The sequence below is a fragment of the Zonotrichia leucophrys genome, chromosome 3 (genome assembly GCF_028769735.1).
Source record: "Zonotrichia leucophrys gambelii isolate GWCS_2022_RI chromosome 3, RI_Zleu_2.0, whole genome shotgun sequence".
Taxonomy (NCBI): Eukaryota; Metazoa; Chordata; class Aves; order Passeriformes; family Passerellidae; genus Zonotrichia; species Zonotrichia leucophrys.
In genome coordinates, this window is record NC_088172.1 from 7,396,484 (window position 1) to 7,420,560 (window position 24,077).

At 40.1% G+C, this 24,077-nt stretch overlaps 1 protein-coding gene across 6 annotated transcripts in view; it reads right to left on the minus strand.

Annotated features, from left to right (window-relative positions):
* KHDRBS2 (KH RNA binding domain containing, signal transduction associated 2) overlaps positions 1-24,077 on the minus strand; it is a 343,516-nt gene that overhangs the window by 269,486 nt on the left and 49,953 nt on the right. For all 6 annotated transcript variants that reach the window (XR_010439490.1, XR_010439491.1, XR_010439492.1 and 3 more), the window contains exon 2: positions 8,197-8,324. Coding sequence is in view for 1 of the 6 variants with exons in the window: in XM_064707310.1 (XP_064563380.1) it covers positions 8,197-8,324 (128 nt within the window). In the remaining 5 variants the exon portion in view is untranslated. The remainder of the gene's footprint in view (positions 1-8,196; positions 8,325-24,077) is intronic.

Here is a 24,077-nt window from a genome sequence, read left to right on the forward strand (position 1 = left end):
TTAAAAATATGTATATGAGATAGTACCACAACTAAAATAAGTAAAATTTCACATCCTATATGATAGCAGCATTTCAAATGGAAAAGCTGTATGGGATATGGCTGACTGGAGGTTATTTTCTTCATTACAGACAGTAAGGTGCTGTGTTTGAGATTTGTGCTAGAAGTGTTGATAGCACTACAATGCTCTACCTATTGCTTGCACACATTACGAGTTTTTCAAACTTGAATTTCTAAGGACATAGAAAAGCCCAGACACACAATAGAACCAATTTGCCATAAAGTCTTCTCCTCTACTGCCCTGCAACTTTAAGATGCTGATGTTATAAATGTTAACTAATGTAACCAGCAGCTATCCTGTTAAAAGCTAGAAGGAAAAAAAGTAGTAACAAGTCATCCAAACCTGATCACAAATAGGTGAGCTTTTTGATCAGTACACAAATCGCTGGCTTAGTTCTGCTCCTGCTGAAGTCAAAGGTTGCAGAGGAGAACATATGTGGCCTGAAGTTTAGAGTCCGACTAGCTGAGGGCGAAAGGCCGACGCCCCTCTGCAATTCCTGGCCAGCGCCCTTCGGCGTCTGATGGCCTCGGGCTGTGCTGGCTGCGGACTGGCTCACACCGCTGGGATTGGGGAGGAACGGAGCTGACCATTTCCTGGGGGTTAAACATCGGTTTATTGAAGGTGATGCCGGATCTAAACACCGGGAAACCAACCGGGAAAAAGTTTTTCTCATAGGGGGTGAAAACAGGATTATAAAGGAGGGGGGTGGGTACAGGCGGAACCAATCGGGAAAGGTGAGGGGATGAACTTCACAGAACTGACACTCCATGGAGACCAATAATCAAAAAGTAAAGAAGGTGTCCTGGGACTCCAGCCAACTACCATCTCCAGAGAGGAGAAGGTTCTCGAAACCTGGGAGGAGGAAGGGAGTGATTGACTGGACAGGGAGGAAACAACTTTCACTTATAAGGGAAACCAGGGGAGGAGCAATTACATATCGGCAACTATGAATAGCGGTTACTATAGCAACTTAGCTGACAGGCTAGCACTGGCGGGAAAAACTGGGGGAACGAACCCATTTTACACATAATAGGGGAGACAATACATAAATTGGGAGAATAACACAAGAAACTTAACAACACACTACCACAAAAGGTACTGTGAAAAATCTCACTCTAACCAACAGCTTGCTTTACACTTCTCACAAAGCATAGGTCCAATTTAAAAGCTTTAGTAGATATGATTCACTGTGTATTTAGACACAAAGTTTAATTTTTACTGTTCACTATCTTTTTTTCCTTAAGAAGCAACATAGATTAAGTGGAAGTGAGGTAAATTCTATTTATCATAAATCATCAACAGACTTTCTTGCTGAACTCCCCTCAGATTCCAAAAGCAGATTCCTTTCAAAATACTGAATTTGTACTGATGATACTGAATACAAAATTTAGCCCTCAAATCATCCATTAATACCAAGAGCAGAGAAAGAAACAATGTTGCTGTAATTACAAAGAAAACCCCAGGTATCTTTGGGTGTACACTGAGCACATGTCCACAATAAATCATAAACAACCAGTGTATTATTAACATGAAATCATGCTCCTGATTAAAGCTGTTGGTTTAAGCAGGGTGAATTCCTGCCCACTCTCACACTTATTTTGTTAAAGTCGTGTTAAACATTTTATTTTTCTTTCCGCCTCAAACAGAAATAATGAAGATTAACAGAGAGGAATGTAAGAGTTTTGGTGGCCTAAAAAACATGAGTCATGACCAACATTCCCAATGGGGAGTGGCTAGGACTTGTCTGTATTTCACACAGCTGCTACCAGCTACCAACTTTCTCCTGTTCATATTTTTATTTGTCCCATTTTCTATCTACATTGTGTTTTCTAGACTGCCAGCACCTTGGAGAAAGACCAGTGTACCTATAAAATGCATTGAGTACAAAGGGTGTTTCCATCTTAGTTTTGGCCTTTGAGTGCTCTGCAATACAAAATGGTAAATTCCAACCACTCTAAAAGTCTGCCTTGAAATATGGAAGGCAATACCACTCTAACAGCACTGAGTAATTCCCAGTAAATCACTAAGCAGCAATTTTGTGTCCCTGCCTGTAATTTCAAGAATGAGTTTAGGAAGAAAACAATAAAGGATGAAGGCTGGACTATGTATTTTCATGTATAAATAAAGGGAAGTTACCTCATGAGAAATCTTTCACTGTCATGCAATCAAAGGTAGGGAAAGAAGCCCTAATATTGGGAATATTTTTTGTACTACTTGTTTTTAACTATGTTAATGCTGTTTTAATTACATTGCTAAAGACTTATACAGCCATTGATAGTCAAATGAAACAGAAAGGCAAATCTCTAAACTCTGTCTGGAATACTCTTTATTCTCTGCAGTCAGGAACAATTTTATGAAACAATTTTAAAGAGGTCTGTACAGAGCTGCATTTCTCAGCACGATAAAGAAGGCAGTTAATGCTGTCAGAGCTGATTTCAACAGCAGTGTTAAAAACAAATAAAACATTAATGAAAATGGGGACAGAAATTATTTTTATATAATAAAAGGTATTATAACCATTCAAGAGCTCCACAAGATTGGCATTGGCCCTAGAACCATTAAACTCGGGGTTCATTTCCTGAACTTACCTGGAAAAGGTAAGTAGAGAGATGGATGAAAGATCAGGTCCTAAGTAAGGGGGAAAAACAAATTGTGTGATATTTCTTCATGTATTTTACTGAAAGTACAATTAAAGTATTTGTCTAGCTTTTCCATATATGTGTTGTCATTAAATGTAACAGAAGACTTGTATCTATTTTGGGTCTTGAGTACAATCAGAAATACTGAAAAACTGCAGTGGATAGTAGAATTGCACCACTTGCAAGAAAATTTCAGAGAAGTAGAATGAGTTTTGAAGTTTGAGAAGTTTTGCCTCTTCTTTCAGCTTAAGTACAGGAAGATAACTACTTTTCCAGCTTTCCTCTCTTCAAGTGTTCACATATTTCATTTCACTTTTCAGAATTAGTTGGAAAGTTCATACAGAAGTGATTTAAAGAAAATATCTTGGTTATAGCAATTTATTTGAAGCAAAAAAGTCAACAATACTGAAAAAATTTAATTCGAATTTTGAAATATTTCTTCTGATCTATCTAAAACATAATTAATGATCAAAATTGAAATCATACATTAATAGGAAATTTGGTAAGAAGCAGAACTGAGATATTAGAAAACTTAAAAGACCCCTCTTCTAATATCTGAGTGCTCAATAGGGCCTGGTATTTCATCACTGAATAGAATTTATTACAATATCTTTTCATAAGATTTTTATGAATCTTAAGTACACTTTATATAAATTTTCTGGAATAATTTTCTGTATATCAGTGACTCCAGAAATTGGCATTTAATGGAAAAATCAAATACTAATAAATGCCAGATTAAACACAGTACCTAAAGAAGTTGTTGCCCCTATTATTCCTGGTGTTGTGTAGATCAGAGATTCTGAGTGACAGTTACACTTTAATTTGAAAATTTAATTGGCCTCAACTAAAAAGGAAATTTGAAACTTTCCCACACATTTATAAAGTTAAAGGCATCATTTTGTTACAAAGATGCATGTTCAGTTATTTCACTGAGACCAGGTAGGGATAGAAATCTTTCAAGATATATGAGAAAGCATTCTTTATTTATACAACTATTTGCAGGATCAATCTCAGTACAACATACTTCGTGTATTTAATAATTTTCTGCCTTCCAATGTTCAGGCTTCTCTTTAAAGAACTCAGTTGAAATACTGAACCAGTGGAATCTTTAGATTTAGTTTGGCATCAGTCTAAATTCCAGAATCTTGCCAAGTATAAAGGTTTTTCTTGTCTTGCATAGGAGGAAAAAACACTGGCAAGGCAAGTAAAAATCTCCATTCTGTAGTTAGATACTTTGCTCTTATTCCTTTTAATAAAAATGCTGGAGTTTTTATAATCTCTTGAAACATCTACAGGATTAGGGACAGAACAAATGTTCCTCCTGCCTTATGCAACAACAAGGTACTTATTTCATTAAAACAATATAAATCACAGAGAGAAGTCATGGCTACTCATTCAGCTCACTAACAGCCCAGGTCCCACTTCCCTTAGCAATTTTCTATTTTCTTGTCATTCCATTTAATGGACATATTAATATATCTTATTCTTCATATCTTACTTGAAAGTGAACAAAACACACAAATCACCTGCAGATGATTAATATTACAGCAGTTGCTTTGAAAGCACAACAGCAACTATCAGGTTTCAGAAAAACAACACATGAAAGAAGGAGAATGCTAAATAAAAATCATGCTACTTGTCTGAGTTAGATGTAAAAGACAGAATAAAAAAAGAAAAGTTCACCCTTCACAATGAATTCTTTAGCACTGCTGAGTTTGTCTAATTTATTTGCTTGAAGTCAGGAGTTGATGAAGCATAAAACAATATAAACTAACAATATTTGGCATTGAGTCTTTAAAATAGTAACAGATGCCGTGCTGGTTTGGCTGGGGTAGAGATCACTTTCTTCAAAGTCTGGATCTGTGTTTGGATTTGTGCTGAAAATAATGTTCATATAATACAGAAGTTTTTGATATTGTTGAGCAGCATTTACAGTGTCAAGGCTTTTCTGCTCCTCATCCCAGCTGACCTGCAAGGAGGCTGGGGGTTCTCAAGAAGCTGGGAAGACACACGGCTGACCCCAAATAGGAATGGGATATCCCAAACCATACAGGGTCATACCCAGCACATAAAGGTGGGAGAAGGAGGAGACATTTGGAGTGACAGCATTTGTCTTCCCAAGTCACCATTAGCTATGATGGGCCCTGTTCCCTGGACATGGCTGAACACCTGCCTATCTATGGGAAGCAGTGAAGACATTCCTGATTTTGCTTCTCTTCCATGCACAACTTTTGCTTTTGCTATTAAAGTCTCTTGTCTCAGCCCACTGTCACTATTCCACCTCTCTCCCATCCCATGGTGCAGGAGTGAGTGAGTATTGCAGGGGGCTTGGTTGCTGGCTGAGGTCAAACCAAGACAGATGCACTGCAGTATTTAAGACTTTTATACACATACTGTTTACTTTTAACTCATCAGCTACTTCATATATCTGCACTCACAGAAAGCAAAAGAAATTAACAAACTGAGCTATTCCTAAATGGCTGAAACCATTTAGGAGGGATAAGAAGGCAGGGATAATGAGGGCAGAATTTCACCAAAGTCAGCAATATTTTAATTTACAATGTGTACTAGACAAGTTTGCAAACAAGAACTTCCTATTTTATGTGCTACATGAAGCTGAGGCTTTAAACAAGCTCTCAAATTCTTAAACTGTGCAAAGGAACAAATTTGCAAAGCCCAGTTTAGATGCTGCTTAAACAAGTTACCACAGAAAAAGGTAGGAATGATAGTAAACAGCAAAAGCCAAACTGCAAGGAAGTAAATGGCAAAAATCTGTATTGCCATGCAAATGACAATGTTTCCCACCAAGTGTCTAAACCATCACTTTTGTTTTTCAGCAACAAGATAATTTCAGATTTTTGTGGGTTTTTTAAAATTTTTAAACACCCACTCTTTTCCCATATCTGATGTATCAGAAATAAATTCACACTGATCTGTGCTGAAGTCTTATTAAACAAACCCTGAAGTATTTTCATGCAAGTCTTAGTTAGAATTCACACATCATGAAAGTTTAAAAAAAAAGGCATTATGGGACAGAAAGATGGATCAACAAAGACATTGTATCACTGTTTCAAGAGAAATTTTGACTGTATTAAAAATATCTGCTGCATAGTGGAGTGTGTGTAAATGAGATGCTGTTTTTACCAGGGCTGCTGGTATTTAAGATAATTAATCTCTGAAAAGATCAATTCTGAAGTAACAACTAACACCCTGTCTCTATTTTAAATCCCTGTTTCAGAACAGAGGAAAGAGGCCTGTGTCTTTACCAGCTGGTAACACAAGAAAGCTGTTGCTAATCACAGCCTTTCATATTCTTTTCCTGTTGTCTGCACCAGACTGTGGACACTTGAGTAGAGAATTTCATAAGGCTTATTCTGCAACTTCAAGAACAATTTAGCCACTAGAAGTCTATTGTGTTAACTTTTGCTCAAACCTTAAAATGCTGCTGCTGGCTCTACAGCTGTCACTGAAGCTTAGCCTACAGACCATAATAAGTTTTTAGGCCAAAGGTTCCCTTGGAGCAATTTGTGTTTTTACATGAAGTTAAAGTAAGTGCAAATGTCTTCCAAGAGCTCATTCCTAAACACAGAGCCTGTAAACTGTTGTTTTACATGGTTTTTAACTGGGCAGAATTTTTTTTCAACAATTTTATACACTTGGACACTTTCTACATATTTACAGAATCCTGCTTACCTAGCACTGCCCAAAAAAGCTTATCAGCAAACAATGAATAAATGATTTATAATAATGATCTTTCAAAGAGAAATTACTCCTAAGTGAAATAATATTGTAATTGTCTTGGCTGTTTATAAATACAAGTCTGATCAATGTATTATTAACATATTCTACCAAATATATAAAACTAATCTTCCCAAATATTTTCTACTTTTTTTTTCATTATTTATAAAGCAAGCTGAAGCAACTGCTGTGTGCTGATTTGCCTAATGTATACAATTATCCAGAAAAGACAAGACACTAGATCACAGCAATCAGCTGCTTGATACTAAGTGTAAATGCAGTCCTTGAAAGATGGTTCCTAGAGACAGTATCAGGAAACCTGCAGTTCTGGGAATAATTCCATGCCAAGCACAAAATATTGCTAGCAAATCAACTACAGAAACCCTGCAAGAGATTATTCTGCATTACTGAATGAGTATTTCATTTCCATCACACTGATTTCTTTTGCTCCACCACTAAAAAGCTGTAAAAAATGCCTTATATCTTTTACAATTCATTAATATGGCACATTCATTAAAGTAAATGAGCTAATTTAATCACATTCAGGTGCTATACTGGAGAGATGATAGTGTTTTGTCTTTTAAATAGTTTGTCTTTTATTCTACTACCTTCATCAAACAGTATTCTGAATAATTATCACACTGCTGTTACAAAGTTACAGGACTATTACATCCTGAATAAGAACTTCAGGTCACCTACAGCATTTACACAAAATACCACAAATCAAGGCAAAGCACCTCAGGCTATGCAGTAAGAAAGTAATTCCTTATAGAACTGTATGTGTTTCTAAGGTCTTTAACATTTGGATTATTACATTATCTCAGTTTTATATTCACTACTCAGGAGGTAAGTGTCAACTGGAATCACTGAATCTCAATTTTTTTACACCTTTCATTTTGTTTGATGAGCTTTTTACCAATTGTAATTTATTGCTCTGATGAAAGTATAAAGAAAAAAGCTCAAAGTGTAATCAAGGCTAATGGTGAACCATGTACCATGTGATAACAAATCAGCAAGGAAAAAATACACTGGAGACAGAGATGTTTATAATTTCAGTATGAATACTATTGGAATAACTGTTTATGAAAAATAAAAACTGTATAAGAAAACCAAACAAACACCTAAGTTCTAAAAACCCAATAATCTCTTATAAAATATAAAACCAAGAACTTCCATGAGCAGCTAAATTTTGCAAGAAATAAAATCCTTTTTCTGCATTAAAGTACGTAGCAATGAGAACTAATAAGAAAGTCTTAGATGCTAAAACATTTGATTTTTATCAACAGCAAGGAACATTGTCAGGAACAGCCTGCAGTAATCCTGACACTTGATCTTTTAAAACTTACTACACCACAAAAAATCCCCCACCTCTTCTATGAGGAAGCTTTTTTTGGAGTTACTGGAACCTTTTTTCTTGAGCAAATGGTATTTTATTTTATAAAAGGATGATATATGTAAAAAAACAAAAAAAAAAAAAAGAAAAAACAAACTGAGAAAAAAGTCAGCAGTTTGCATAAGATCAAAACCTACCTGAATTTGAAAAAAAATCTCATTCCCTTTAATTGCTTTTCTGAAAGGCCCCAAGACAGAAGCTAAAACATGTAAGAGCTAACACGTAACAGGTACATTTATATAGGACTGGGTTTTTTTTGACTACCACAAAGCCTGCATATTATGACTCAATAAAAATGGTTGTGTGCAACTTTTTCATAATTTTATTAATAAATATTAAACAAGTGTTAGACTAGATTTACAGTACCTTTGGATATTGCTTGACAGGGATCAGAACTCTCTCTGACAGCTTTATGTTTTTGTTGCTGATAACATCAAGATATTTCTTTTCTTCATCTTCCTTCTTGCCTTCTGAACCCTGAAATTTTTCCATTTCTGAAAAATATCACGAAACAGAACAATCAGTGACATGGTGGTGTCATCCTTAGGAAGTTTAAGCTTACACATTCCTACTCAGAGCATGCACTGAACACCTGTGCTGCTGCACTCAGGTGACAGGGACTGCTGTCCTCAAGGGAACCTGGACTCTCAGCAGTGCGGGAAGCAGAGGTGACAGCCCACAGGTCACACTGCACAACTAATTCTTCCCCGGCTGAAAGGGAAGCCAAATGATCTCAGCCGGAGCAGGAACAGATGAGGCTTACAATTCCAGCTGTCAGTCTTTTAAAGGGAATAACATCATCAGAGCTTGATGCTTTTTGTAAATGTGACCTGCCAGAACTAAGCTGGATTCTAACTGCAATAGCTAACTTTCAGTACAAATACTGGAAAACTGAAGAAACTCCTTGTTGTTAGTGAGTTTCCATTCAAATACTTCTGAATTAATTAAAGGTTATACAAAAGAAGATAAGAAATAGTTAACTCTTGCTCAAAAAAATTCTTCAATTAAGAAATGCAATAAAGACCATTATATATATATATTTATATATATATATATATATATACATTTATATATAGATATAATTTCTAATCTGCAGAACACTCTAAAATTTACTATTTAAAAGAAATATATATATTCAGGTAGAATTCTTTATTCCCTAAAGCTCTATAACCAATGGATAATAACAAATAATTGAATTCATCATCCTGCAAAGAGCATCATATATAGCGCCTGAGAGCTTCCTGACAGCACAGGTACTATTGAAAATCTGCTTTTGCAGCAGTGACATTGCTGACAGCACAGAAAATGGCAATGCTTATAATGAGCTAATTATAACTGAATTACAGCTGAAAGGGACAGCTGTGGGTCTCAGAAACATGCTGCTTCAAGGATGGGAAAGCAAGAGTGGAAAGGAGGAACACAGCCACAGCATGCTATAACATTCACATACAAGTTTCTTTGACTTCCAACAAGCATAAAGATAAAATGTGTTGAAAAGAACAGCCCATGCCATGATTTGTTAATAAATGTTTACGCTGCTTTTATGAGATCAAATAATTTATTTAAGGCCTGCACCAGCAGACAGTTCTCTAATGTTACAGTCATAAGCTTTTTTAAAACCTCCCAGAGAACACACCTAAAAGACTTCAGATGGGATATATATTCAATAATTTAGGATTAAATTCAATTACAATCACTAAAAGCATCAGAAGAACATATTGTAAAATACTTGAACACATAAAAAACTGTGGTATGTTGCATTCAGTGGAAGATTAATCTGGAAAGCAGCAAGCATCAGTTAAGTAAGTAAAATACTCATTTTGGGCAGGTTTAATAGAAAAAAAGGTCTTTGAAAATAGATCCAATGCAATTACACAAAGGGGTGTGCTATGGGGGTACAGAGGGGAGAGACAAAGGCACATAAAGAGGGAAAGGTGTTACAAGCACAGTAAGTACTAAATGATATAAAGGAAATTTCCCAAATGTATTGTGAACACAGCACTGAGTTAGATAATTCTAAAAGGCAGGTAGGGAAAATCAATCTACATGTACACATATATTTCATTAGAACTACGGAAGTTTAAGTTGGAGAAGACCTTTAAGGTGATCAAGTTCAGCTGTTAATCAAGCTCTGCCAAGTCCACCACTAAACCACATCCCTAAGTGCCACATCTACACATCTTTTAAGTACTTCCAGGGACAGTCATTTGACCACTCCCCAGGGTAATCTGTTCCAATGCTTAGTGAAGACATGGTTCCTGCTGTCCATCCTGAACTTCCCCTGACACAAGCCTGAGGCTGTGTCTTCTCATCCTGCCACTATTTGCCTGGGAGAGCAAACCAACCCCACCTGACTATAACCTCCTTTCAGGTACTTGAAGAGAGCAATGAAGCTCCCCCCAAGCCTCCTTTTCTCTGCACTAAACAACCACAATTCCCTCAGCTGCTCCTCATCAGATCTGTGCACCAGACCCCTCCCCAGCTCTGCGGCCCTTCTCTGGATTCACTCCAGCCCCCCAGAACGGGACACAGCACCCAAGGTGTGGCCTCAGCAGTGCTGAGTACAGAGGAACAATCACTGCCCTGCTCCTGCTGGCCACACTATTGCTGATACAGGCAAGGATGACATTGGCTTTATAAACAACTAAACTCTTTCTCCTGGAAAGCTGAAGATACTTAAAAGTCTGTATGGTCAGTTGGGATGGGTACTAAAGGTTAGGACAAAATGCTCCACTTTGAATCATATACCAGGCCTTGCAACCAGTCCCACCCTTGTGCTTTGTTTTTGACTGACAGTACACGGAAGTTCTGAAATGAAAGTGCTGTCTTTGCTGAAGCAAATGCAAGACTAATTCAGCTGGGCTTATCAGACTTACGTGAACAAGAGTTTGTTGATCTACCAAAACTGAGACAAGCTGTGGCACTTGTTTCACTCCATGACAAGGGCTGAGCTCTAAACCCAGAAAAGCCAGTCCCAGCTTATTATGGGAGGCACAGGAAACAGCAGTGGGGAGTTGAGTTTCCTCCAGGGAATGAAAGGCAACCGAGAGCCCATTTCAGGGGAGCTCCCGCAGCACTTAAGGTGAAGTACAGAAAGAGAATCAAATGAGTAGGGATCAAGATGAAAGCCAGGCTGTGAGCCCAGAATTACAGCAGAAGGCAGTAGGGACACTGGGGACATCAGATTTCTACCAGGATGCAGTGCCAATTAGCCCATAGCCACAGCCAGACAGCTTCTGAGTATCATCTCCAAAGAGGGAGAGTCCACAAGCATCCTGACAGTGCTTGGTCACCCTCACAGTAAAAAAAGTTCCCCAATATTCAGAGAGAAGTTCTATATTCTGGGCACCCCTGAAAAGAGCCTGGTTCTGTCTTCTTTGTACCTTCCTTTCAGTTATTGGTATACATTGGAAAACATCCCCTATGGAGTCTTCTCCAGATTGAACAGCCTGGAGGCAACATTCCTAGCCCTGCCTTTGTAGAAGAGATGCTCTAGACCCTTCATCATCCTTGTGAACCCTTACTTGACACTCTCCAGTATGTCCATCTCTACTTATGTCTATCTCTACTGGAGAGCTGCACACTGGACAGACTGCTCCAGTGGAGTATCACCTCTTTTGACCTGCAAAGTTGACTGAGGAGTAAAAAATGCCTTGAGCTGGTTTATTTCTAAAACAAAACATAAGGCTGAGTATGATCAGTGTAACCTGTGAATTTATATGAAAAATATGGCATCAGGATTTTGTTTGACAGTGGAGCAGTTGTGTAAGATTTATCTTAGAAGTTTTCATTCCTTAGGGCTGGAGTTTCTGTCTTCTGGGTGTGGTCCCCAAAAGCCCCACGATGTCACCAGGGAGTCATTGTGACATGTGTGACAACAAGCCTTTTGGATGCTTGGAGAAGCTCTGAAAGGCCACACTGTCTGGCCTCCTCCACTGGGGACAGACATCTGAAGGTGGGGGGAAAAAGGATCCCTATCCCATTGTGTGTTTTCTGAGGGCACAGAGAAGATTTGCTGGACAAGCACACTGACAGGTGTGGTGCTTGTCCCAATCTGCCATGCACTCAGGCTCTGTCTGCAGCTGCTGAGAGGTGACGAGTTCCTTTCCCAGGCTCCCAGCTCCTGCCTGCACATATCAGAGAGGTCAGTTACCATCTTGCCTCAAAAGCTAGAACATGCCAAGACACTCAAGTGTCACTCATCTGCCCCAGGATGGTGCCTGGGGTGGCAGCCCAAATGCTGCCTGAGGCAGAGTGGGCAGTTCTTTAAGGCTCAACTTCAGTAGCTTTGCTGCTGGCGGCAGATTGTGTCCCCAGCACCAGGGAACACATCACCTTATCTCTTTGGTTTGCAGGGCAAAATGGCCTCAGAGGAAGACTTGGCAGAAAGTGGCACCTCTTCCCTTGCTGCCAGCACCAGCCAGGTATCCCGGGCTGCCCGTCCAGGTGCTTCGGAGAACCTAAGTTGCCCGATCTGCCAGGCTGGCATTAATGACCAACCTTCCATGAGCTGGCGTTGGCACCCTTTCTGTTTTTACTGCATGGTGGAGTGGTTCCACAGAAGAGCGGAGGGCCTGAATTGCCAGTCACCTTTCCAACATACATTCCACATGGTGGGAGACAGTAACTCTGAGGTGCACTCTGTAGAGGAGTCCATCAGCTCTGCCAGCCATACTCAAGGAGAGCCAGCTGGGTTGTGCTCTGCGGAAAGAGGTCAGCATAATTCCCCAGGACGCCAGCACCACAAGTCTTACAGCAGAAGCTGTGGTGGCAGCCGTGGAGGCAGCCGTGGAGGCAGCCTTGGTGGCACCCTTGGTGGCAGCCGTGGAGGCAGCCGCGGTGGCAGCCGTGGAGGTAGCCTCAGTGGCAGCCGTGGAGGTAGCCTTGGTGGCAGTCGTGGAGGCAGCCGTGGATGCAGCCGCGGTGGCAGCCTTGGTGGCAGCCGCAGAGGCAGCTGTGGAGGCAGCCGTGGCAGGGCCCAAGAGAAGAGCCGAAGCAGGTATCCAAGGAGGCATCGTGATGACCACACCAGGGTCCAGCAGGCCCAGGGCTACAACCACTCAAGGAGCAGGAGACGGCAGCGGAGCAGGGCTCGAAGCACTGGTCGTGACAAGGGCCGAAGGACCAAACAGCGCGTCCGTGCCCTCTCAGGGAGGCGTAAGCGCCGTCAGCAGGAATTCCAGGTTTCTTTCAGAGAACCGAGCACGATACGGAGCCAATCCCGGCAGAGGTTGCGCAGCTCTTCCAGCCAAGCATTGAGGGAGTATCTAAGGGAGATGGAACGCGATGAGGGACGAGCTCTAAGGGATGACTGGTTCATCCGTGCCTCTTCTGGGAGGAGCAGGCGCCAACAGCCAGGGCGCCTGCATTCCTACAGAGAAACGCAGGTGACAAGGAGCCGAACCCAAGGGAGGTTCCGCAGCCCACTGCTCCTGAAGGAGAACCCAAGGAGGATGGAATGCTCTGAGAGACAGATTGAACCGGACATCCATGTCTCCCCAAGGAGGAGTGAGCGCCTTCAGCAAGCACACCAAGTTTCTCTCATCGAACCACAGGTGACAAGGTGCCAATCCCGGAGGAGGTCCCGCAGCACACAGCACCAAACAGTGCAGGAAAATCTAAGGAGGATGGAATGTGACATTCTAACCTCCATGAGGTGGAGTGAGGACCATCAGCGGAGAGGCCAGGCTGATTTCACTGACTCACAGGTGGCAAAGAAGTGATCCCCATGGAGGTCCTGCAGCCATGCTGGGCACGGTAGGACACACTGCCAACAAGAGAACTACTGTATGCCCTCTTACCAGTGTCAGGAATTATACTACTTCAGACAAAAACAGCCCCTACTAACAATTGCAAAAATAAAGTCAAATCAAATGCTCAAGCCTGGGGCTAAGGATCTATTCTCCATCAAAAAATGCATCTGAAAATCTAAAGACACCCTTACAAAGCTTTTTCAGGTTAGGAAGATAACAGGTACAACACTTCACTGCTGCTTTTGTCATTCTGTTATATGGTACCCACTTGTGTATAAAATGGGGTAGTGAACATTTTGTATGGGGGTACCTTTCTATCTATACTTGGTTTCCACAGTGTGACCAACTTTGTCTTGATTTTGCCAAAGACATCAACAACTTTTTAAGAAATCTCTTGTCCTTCCACATCTGTTTTCTTACACTTTATCCCAAACATCCCCCAGAGTAACTTCTCCTGTTACCACTCTTCTCACAATGAAGCAGTGAACAGTGAAGTCAATTTACAATTACTCTATCTCAAAGGCACTGCCTATAATACCAATCCAAATCTAATGTCTGGGAGAAAGCTTCTGACAAGGTTTTCCTTCTTCTTCTTCTTCTTCTTTAAAGACTTTAACAATAAACCCCAAAGTCTTCATGGAGAAATTTGCCCCTATGCTATGCCCTGTACAAAGCCTCAGGTTTAATGCCCAGTGCAGTACTACAGGCTACAGGCTCTTCAGACCTTGGCCAAAGACCACCAAAGTCATCAAAAAACAGTGTTGTGTCAAACACTGTTACTTTCAAGTAAGACTGGAGCAAAAAGAGGAGTCTTCTAAAAAGACAGAGGCAATACACTAATTACTGGAGCAAGACAAACTGTATTCAATTTTTGTATTGAACTACAGTCGGCCGCTACTGTGTACACTCCTCATGTCACTCCAAGACTAGTACCACCACAGAAAAGAAGCATTAAGACAATCTCATGATGGAATCCAGGTCAGGACCAAGCTTCCAACTTGCTCACAGCACTACAAGCAGCTAGTTGCTTTTGCTTTAGCTGAAAAATTTTACTTGCCAACTGCAAAAACAACGGTCACCTGCAACACATGCTACAAAAACAGAACCAATGCCTTATAGTGAGATGTTGCATTCATTGCACTCCTCATGTTTGTGTCTGGTTTGTTAGTTTTCTGTGCAGTCACTGATAAATCCCCCAAAGGAAAAGAGGTGGCTGCCACACGGACAATTGACTTGTGGGAGACAAATCTGGCTCTTCATGAGCGTACGGAATCATTCAAACCTTCCCCTGTCATGAAATCTGGAGGGGCTTTCTTAGCTTGAGTGTGTTTTGAGTCACAGAACCACAGAACCACGGAGGCAGGAAAGGACCTGCAGAAAACCATCTAGTGCAACCTCCCCTGCTCAAACAGAGTCACCAAGAGATGGTGGCCACAGGACTACAGCTACATAGCTTTTGAGTACATTTTGAGTACATATTTTGAGTACAGTACATTTTGAGTACATTTTTGCACATGTCAAAAAGGTCTGTCGCCATGCTGCCCCTGAGAGCTGGAACATGCCAACACACTCCAGGGTCACTCATCTGGCCTCCTCCACTGGGGACAGACATCTGAAGGATGGTCCTTGGCACTGGTGGTAGCCGAAGTGCTATCCTGACACAGACCAGCCAGTTCTTTAATGCTTTGATGCTGGCTGCACACTGTGTTCTTAGTGCAGGGGAATGTGTGTTGCTGCTTACAGAAAGCTATAGGCAGTATAGGATCTTGTGATCGGCTTATTAGGTCTGCATGGCCTGGTTTTGGAAGTAGAGGGAGCTACAGGGGTGGCTCCTGTGAGAAACTGCCAGAAGCTTCCTCAGTGCTTGGCAGAGCCAATTCCTGGTGGCTCCAAAGATGGACATGCTGCTGGCTAAGGTTGGGACAACTATAAATGGTGGTAACGTCTCTGTAATAACATGTTTAAGAAGAAACAAAACAAAAATGATGGGGCAGTTGTAATTGCAACCAGAGAAGAGCCGAGTGAGAAAATGTGAGAAAAAAAACTTTGCAGACACCAAGGTCAGTGAAGAAGGAGGAGCAGGAGATGCTCCAGGCACCAGAGCCAAGATTCCTCTGCAGCCTGTGGTGAAGGTCATGGCGAAGCAGGCTGGCCCCCTGCAGCCTATGATGATCCATCAGGATGCAGAGAGCAGGTGATACTTGAGAGGAGGCTGTGACCACACGGAAGACCTGAGGTGAGAGGGACCCATGCTAGAGCAGGCCATCCTTGAAGGACTGCACCTCATGGAAAAGTGAGGTTTGAGGGCAACTGTTGCCTGTGGGATGGACTCACATTGCAGCAGTTCACAGGGAGCGGCTTCTTGTGATATGAACACATGCTGGAGAAGTTCAGGGAAAACTGTCTCCCATGGGAGGGATCCATGGTGCAGCAGGGGAAGGATTCCTGTCCCAGAGCAGCAGGAAAAGCTATGCATGATGAACTGACCATTACTCCCATTCCCTGTCTCCTTGTGCCACTGGGGTAAGAGGTACAGCTGGGAAGGAGGGGAACAGGGTGGGGGGAAGGTGGTTTTAGGGTTTTATTTTACTTCTTATTATCCTGCTGTGATTTTGTTAGCAATAGACTCACTTTATATCTCTAAGTCGAGCCTGTTTTGCCTTTGACAGCAATTGATGGGTGTTTTCTCCCAGTTCTTATCTCTACCCATGAATCCTTCATTAAATTTTCTCTCCTCTGTCCAGATGCAGAGAGGAGTGAGCAAGTGGCTTTCCTGAGTGCCTGGCATCCAGTCAGTGTCAACCAACTACACCAGTGGAAATAAAATGTCCATAATCAACAGCATTCCTCCACAGAGCACAAGGATCTCAGTGGTACTTTTTCTGCACCACTGATCTTAGGTAAAAAGCAAAAATAAAGCATTTCAAGAAGACACTTCATATATTTTCCACTCATTTTTGCTCTGAGCTAACCAAATTAAACCAGGGAGACATAGAGCTATTCAACTACCTCCTCCAGTAACAATCCTCAAACATGCCTCATTTTTACCTTTCACCATTAACACAGTAATCTTGCACTTGCTTCTGTGTAACACACGTCTGTCATTCCTCTTCACTGGAAGAAAACATGCATATTTCAGTCATGCAAAAAGAGGCCCCGACTAGAGAAGTATCAGAGACAAAACCCCATTTCTAGCTAGATCTTTTTAGAGATATTATTCCCGATGAAAATTTATCTTGATCTATCTGCAGACTTTGAATGTAAAATTCTGGAAATATTGTCAGCCCATTTATGTGTAATTTTTTTGAGGGGAGTAGCTTCTTTTTCCTTCATGGATTTATAAAATGGAAAGCTAAGTTAGTACCTCTTTTTCAGTATTCTCTGCTTCACTCTTACAGTGCCAATAAAATTATGTTAATTACATTTCTATTCAAAGACCTTGACACCTATTACAAAACTTCTCTAATGAATATATTTCTTCTATTAAAATTAGGCACCCCAAAGTAAAAACTTCCTTTTTCTACACTTAAGAGTCATGTCAAAACTCTTCAAAAAATAATTTGCTTCTTGTCAGTCTGTCCAGCCCACCAAAAAATTAAATCTACACAATTCTTTCTGCTGTCAATATTTTCCTCCCACTTCAAGGAATTTTGCAGCCTATCTTACTCTTCTTGCCTTTGCATTTGCAGTACTGGCACTGATTCAATCAAGACTCATGGGCTGCTGTTAACAAGGTCAAGCCCTCTGAAACAATCATATGTTTCTATTAATGGGAATGATTTCTGGAATGGGGGTATCACCAACTTCTTGCATGCATGTACTGTTATGTATATCAAGCTTATCTAGTACTCAAAGTATAATTTTTCTGCAGGTTAATAAAAGAATGTTTGAATTGTAACAGGAAGAATGAGACAATGTCAGTGCAAAATAACAATCACCAAATCATTGACAGCTCTAATTTAGAGAGAGCATTTTTAATTTAAGGTTCATTAAAAAACTACATAGTGGGAACTGTGAATACCTAGAACAGTGTTAACAAAAAATCCCGGCATATTCTTAGAAACAGAAAACACTGGCAACATACATGAAGGCTCATTTTCTGTCCAAGGCATTACATTTTAATTGAAAGCAGGGCTATTGAATTTTGACACAGGGAAAAAAAAAGCAGATGGCTCAGTAGTTCAACAAATTAAAATGAAGTTAATTCATGAGAAGTGAACATCCTAAGCGGTTTCCAGTAATAAAAATTACATTCAAACCCCTAAGAATTGGTAACTTAAAAGTAAAAATATTAAGTGCATCAAGAGTGGTTGGGAGGGGTTATAAGGACAGTACAATCAGCCATGAGCACTGGCTCACTATATTCACCCAGAAACAAATTCATGTATTGTATTAACAACATTCCTTTACTTTATGTACACATACCCATTAGGTCACATAGCTAGTTGGGGTGATTCAGGGAGGATAAGGGAATAATTCTTCTTACATCAGACACAAGTAAGGGAATACCTCTCCCAGTGATGAATTTAATACCTGTTAGATAATTGTGGGCCAGATCTACATGTGTATGTCACCTGTTCTAGACAAATACAAACTGAAGCTTTGTATTAACTCCAGCTGAATCACCTCAGCTCTCAAGCAAGAAAAGTGGCTAGTAAAATAATGTTCAGAAAGAATTCTGAAAGGCAAGTCAAAAAGGAATGACAGAGACATGCAAAATCAGGCACAGTATGAGAAAAAACAGAAATGGGTATTTAGCATTTCTCAGGAGGGGAAAGCATCTATTTGCGATGTTACAGATTGAAAAAAAAATACTTTTAGGTATAGGGTGTAACTACACAGGGGAACTGCTGAAAGCATCCATATTGATAAACTCAAGTCTTTTACAGATTCTTCCCTCATGATTAGATTCCATCCCATGAGGCACTGAAGGTCTTTTCAATTTGGGCATGACCGAAAATACAGCGCCCATTAAAAGTTTAATTTATTACGCGTTTTTTATTGTTGGACTTTATGGCCATTATCATCTATCAGGCTGCCTATTGTATACAACATAGAGAAATTGCAGAAAAGTGATCCTTTAGTAGGTAAAGTAGTAGTATCCTTCATGAGACTGAATGTATGTGCAACACTGGGCCAGACCTGCCCTCTCCTCTCCAGAAGAGGAAAGACATTGACAAAGTGGAGCAAGGTCAGTGGAGGGCACTCGTGGTGGTCAGAGCTGGAGCACTTGCCCTGTGAGAAGAGGCTGAGAGAACTGGGCCTGTTTACTGTGGTTAGGAGACAGCTCTGAAGCATCTAACAGCACCTCTGCAATGCTGATGCTCCCACAGTCACGCTCTTCACAGGAGTGTGAAACAAGGGTGACAGAAACCAGGGAAAAGGTGAAAATAGAAAGGTTTGGCCTGTGTATAAGGAAAAGTTTTCTCAACACAGTCCAGCAGTGCTGCAGGTTGCCCAGATATACCATCTCTTCCACTGGAGGATTGCACGATGCACCTGGACAAATCCCTGAGTAACCCGGTCTGAACCCTGGCTGGCCCTGCTTTGAGCAGGAGGTTGCAATAGAGATCACCCAAGGCCCCTTCACATGTGAATAAATTTCAGACTTATCTGTGTCTGTCAAATTTCTGGAACTTGTCCAAAAGATTTAAATGTCATTGCAAAAAAGTTAGAAGACAGAAACAGCATGATTGCAATAAGTCCTGTATCCTTAGCAAACTTTTTAAACAAAATGTACGAACATAGGAAGAAAAGTAATTAAAGATCTAAAGAACTTCATATTTCTAATTTAATTTAATGAAAACCAAAGAGTATTAACAAGAAAACAGAGGAGGAAAATTCAAGTGTGCAAAAACTTTTATTTCTATCCCTTCTCTATACTGACAACTGATTTTTACTGCCTAGTCACTACTTTGGCTCTACTCATCATGTAATCAGCAGCTTGCAAAGCTATGCCACAGGGTGGTTTCTTGTCCAAATTATACTAGTGGTACAAAAATAATTATCTAATGTATTCATCTACTGATCTATGCTCAGATCAGTATAGATTTAAAAAGCTGTAAAGATGATACTAGTAGTGTTAAACAACCAGAAAAGTCCTGAACTGAAAATATTAGTTCTTACTAAATTTATGAACATCTCCTCCGATGCACACCCTTGCATGCAGAGTTTTAAGTCTGATTGGCAAGCAGTTCCTCAAGAATAATATAATTCATATAATCCTAGTTCATACAATCCTAGTTCAGTTGCTGAACACACTCCCACTATCATTAATACACTATCCTATGTAATTCTAGATATACAGCAACTGCAATCACAAAAAAAAAAAAAAAACAAACCTATTTACAATGAAATTTGCTGCAGGAAATTGATGGAGTCTTTCTCGCCTCAGTAAAAATAACCAACAACAATCCAAATGTCAGCATCAGCAAATGCAGTATAAAGATCTGGGCTGCATTTTGAATGTGATGACTTACTAAATAAAGTTGCTGATAACATTTAAAGGGTAACAACAATGTCAGCTTCAAGATATAGGTGCTTTCTAACTTTGGGGGGGAAAAAAGGACTATTATGAGTATTTTAGAAGGACTATTAAAGGAACTGAACAATTACAACATTGATTAAATATATTTTTATCAAATTGTTAAAAACAGAGCAAGCTACTGGGTAAGATTTTAAAGACTAAAGTTCTTTCAAAAGTGTCTCTGAAGTCAAAACATACCTTTGGGGAGCTGACCTGTGTTGGAAGTTTGTTTTTGACAACAGCACTGCTTTAGCTAAATATGTGCAGTTCACTAAATAGCTGTTTCCAGTACAGTTCTCCCTTCTTACCTCTTATCTTCAGAGCAGCTGAGACAGTATTATGAATATGTCACCAGTTGGATGAAAAGCAAACCTGAAAGTTGTTGGAATACTTTTTATTTAATCCTGGGTTTCTTTCATCTGAGAAAGAGACTACTCATAAAAAGAGAAATAGAGAGCATGAAGATTTACTCAGACAAGTAAAAAATAAAGCAAAAACCAACAAAAACATCACAAGTGTATTTATTTGTGAACATATCTCTAGGTGTCCTTGAATTTAACACCCTAGAAAACTGTGTTGCTATGACATGTAAGAAAAGAAAAGTAGCTTTTTGCCAAAGATTTTTGTAGCTTCTACTGTGTCAAAGTTTATTCAACAAAAAACTTCAGGACACACTGAAGTGTTCTCACCGATTAATTTGAAGAAAAAGCATCAGTGCAGTGCTGTGCTATATATTGTGTGGTGTGGAACAGATACACAGGGGTGAAAGATGAGTCGATCAGTGAAATCGCAGGGAAGCCCACCAGTGACACATGCATTACCTCTCCCTGACTATCTGAAACCTGCTGGAATTCTTGAGTGGGTTGCTCTACACAGCTGGAGTTACCAGCCAAAAGGAAGTTTTTCTGTCTCTTCACAGTTTCTGGGAATTTTCTTTTACTCTCTTCAGTCCTAGAACTTATTAGTGACAATGATGTCTGCAATTCTGTCCTCAGAACAAGACAGAGATATGAACCAGCCAGCATTTTTTTCCTTTCTGCTCTTATCTAGCCTTTTTCACATTTTTCTCTACTGTGAGGTAGAACAGCTGTGGAATAAGACTGATGTCTAGAAGTTCACATTATTGAAAACTATGAAAAGACGCTATATACTTTAGTTAAAAACCAGTATAAAATTTTGCTTGAAGTTCAGGCTTCCCACTGACCTCTCCTGGTTTTCCAGTTAGCAATACCACTAATGAGCTGCTAATCTCTGCTCAGACAGTTATCAAAGTATTTGAAAGGAGTCTACAAACCATCAAAATAGTAGTTTTAATTCAGGATGTGACTTCAGATCTTGGGCTCAGAAAGTCACGTGTATCTGAAAGACTGACAGGAAAACTGAAGTTCAGAAGAGATGATGATGGAACACCAAGGAAATGCAAGGAATTTGCAGCTGAGAGGTGGGAGAGATTTTAGAGTGTCAGAGTATGACCTCTGCTTCCTACTGTGCTTCTGTCAGCAAAGAATGGCTCTGAATGCTATATAGGCAGGAAAATACTGAGTGTATTCACATATATAAAACAAATAATTACATATAAAACCCTCAAACCTAAGTGGTAAAAAAGCACAAAAGGAGGAAACAAAACATTCAAGTACTGGTAAGAACAATTATGTTCACCTGTCTACAGTGACATTCTCTTAAACATCCACTGTTTCACTGAAGACTTCATTTACAGAAAAGTTTAATCCATCTGCTTGTTAAGACTATGTACCCAGCATACATATCTAGCCTAATGTCAAGTTTAATGATGTTCACAGATGTTCACAGATTTGCTGTATGTTATCAGGATTCCCTAGTTTATCCAAAGATTACACCATTTCCTATCACAATGGAAGATGACTCATCTGCTCCAGTTGCAATACATTTTAATTTATCTTACTTGAGACTGAGAGCAACACTTACAAAGAAGAACTTTTTGACAAATTGATATTTAAATTGAAGGGCTAAACTAGTGATATCTGAACAGCAGAAAGGTATTTAGGCCTTCACTCACAAACCCACTGGAAAGCACATCTTTACTTTTAGCCTCCACTTGGAAGTCCTTACAAACAAATCCTTGCCCCAGAGGATCAGTAAGTAGCACACACTAAAAAGATGATCAAACTTCCTGTACCACCTCTTCAGGATAAATTGTCAGCAATATCTAAAAATATATGGCCCATGAAAACCTGAATTAACACACCTGTAAATGTGCAGTGAGAACAAAAGAAGCTGAAATAAAGAAAATGTGTAAAATTAACGATATTTTAATAATCTGAGGAGGTTTTATTGCAGTATCTCCTGTGGATTTTTCTGCATTTGATTTTTCCATGGATTTGACAGGACACACTCATGCTCACACCTCACTCGGGTTTTCCTCACCCCTGCTGCACTTCAGGCCACACCTAAGTACTGGCTGCTCACCCACTGATCTGCAGACATGACAGGGACATGTGAACAAGGTACCAAAGCTTGGGCCTGTTCATTTAATAAAACAGCCATAACATAAGGATACAGAAACCAGTCCAGTAACCACATCAGAAGTAGGAACAAGCTACATACTACTTTTTGGTAAGTGACCTGAGTGCTCTTGCCCATGATTTACTTATGCAAGAAAGAGCTTTGGCAACTGAGGGAGGAGTAGGGAATTCTTACAACTCAATACAAACCAAGTATCCGCAAACTATTCAAGAAAAAGCAGGAAACCTCAATCCTACCTGGAAATAGGATACTCTATGGCAACCAAGGAAATTTCAAGTGAACTTGTATTCATAAGAAAGAAACCACATTAACATCAGGCAATATAATGTCTCTACTCTGGGTTATTTGACACAAGGAATTAAAACTCATGCTAGAGTGGTTCCACAACTGATACTCTGGCAAACAAGATGCATGTTTTTCATAGATTTGTCATGCTGCCTTAAGAATACTTGTTTTCCTTTTCCAGGCCACAGCACTAAATTAAAACATACTGATGTCAAAGGAGACTTGTTTCATTCATGCAAATATCCTTTGATTCCTCCAACAACATTTCTAGAAATCAATTTTAAAAGGTGAGGAAGACATGTTTGAACCTGTCTGCAACCCACTTCATCAAAGCCTGTTATCTTGTCAAGGGGGAGAAAAGGAGCCCAGCACAATGCTTTCAAATAATATGAGTACAGTATATGCTCCTGGCATGTATCTAAAAATCAGTGATGAGAAGCATCCCTTTTTTCTCCACCAGATCCTTTGCTTCTTATTCAGTTGAAAAAAAAAGAAGTATCACAGATGAGATCACTAACAAACACCAGTTATATGAAACTGATTCCAGAGTAAGCAGGAGTGCTGCCAGGAAACACGCAACCTGAGAAGCTCCCAAAACAGTGAAACCTCCTTGTGATGAATCCACACAGCTGCTTGTTACAGCCCAGGAGCAGGTCTGAATCCTTGCTGGGCCTTACACAAGTGGATGTCCATAAATTATATCTAGGCATTATATTCCTAACTCCAGCTGGCTAGAACACACCCCACTGGCCTGAACAGCCAAGTATCTTTTCTCACCCTGTCAAAAAGATGCATTTCTTTTTGTTAATGCCAAATTCCTGCAGCTCTAACAGCAACATGTCATAAAACCAAATATATTCTCAGCTCCCATGCATGGCTTTTCATCATTAAAAGTCCAAGCAATGGCACCCACTTTCCAGGCAGCACCCAGTCCAGGGGATAGAAAAAGTGGCATAAAAGTCTTGTGCCACACTCAAAGAGTTCACTCCTCAAGCCCAGTGCACCTCACTGTATTATCAGTGTAGAAAAGACTGGGATCAGTTCTGTGGGAGACCACAGTTTTTTCCAGGAACCAGCATTTCCATTAGACTAAGGAGCATTGTGACTCTTTCCCAAAAACCTGATTTCAGGCATGACTTTTATCTTGTCACTACCACAAAACTGTAAGAAGACAGTAACTA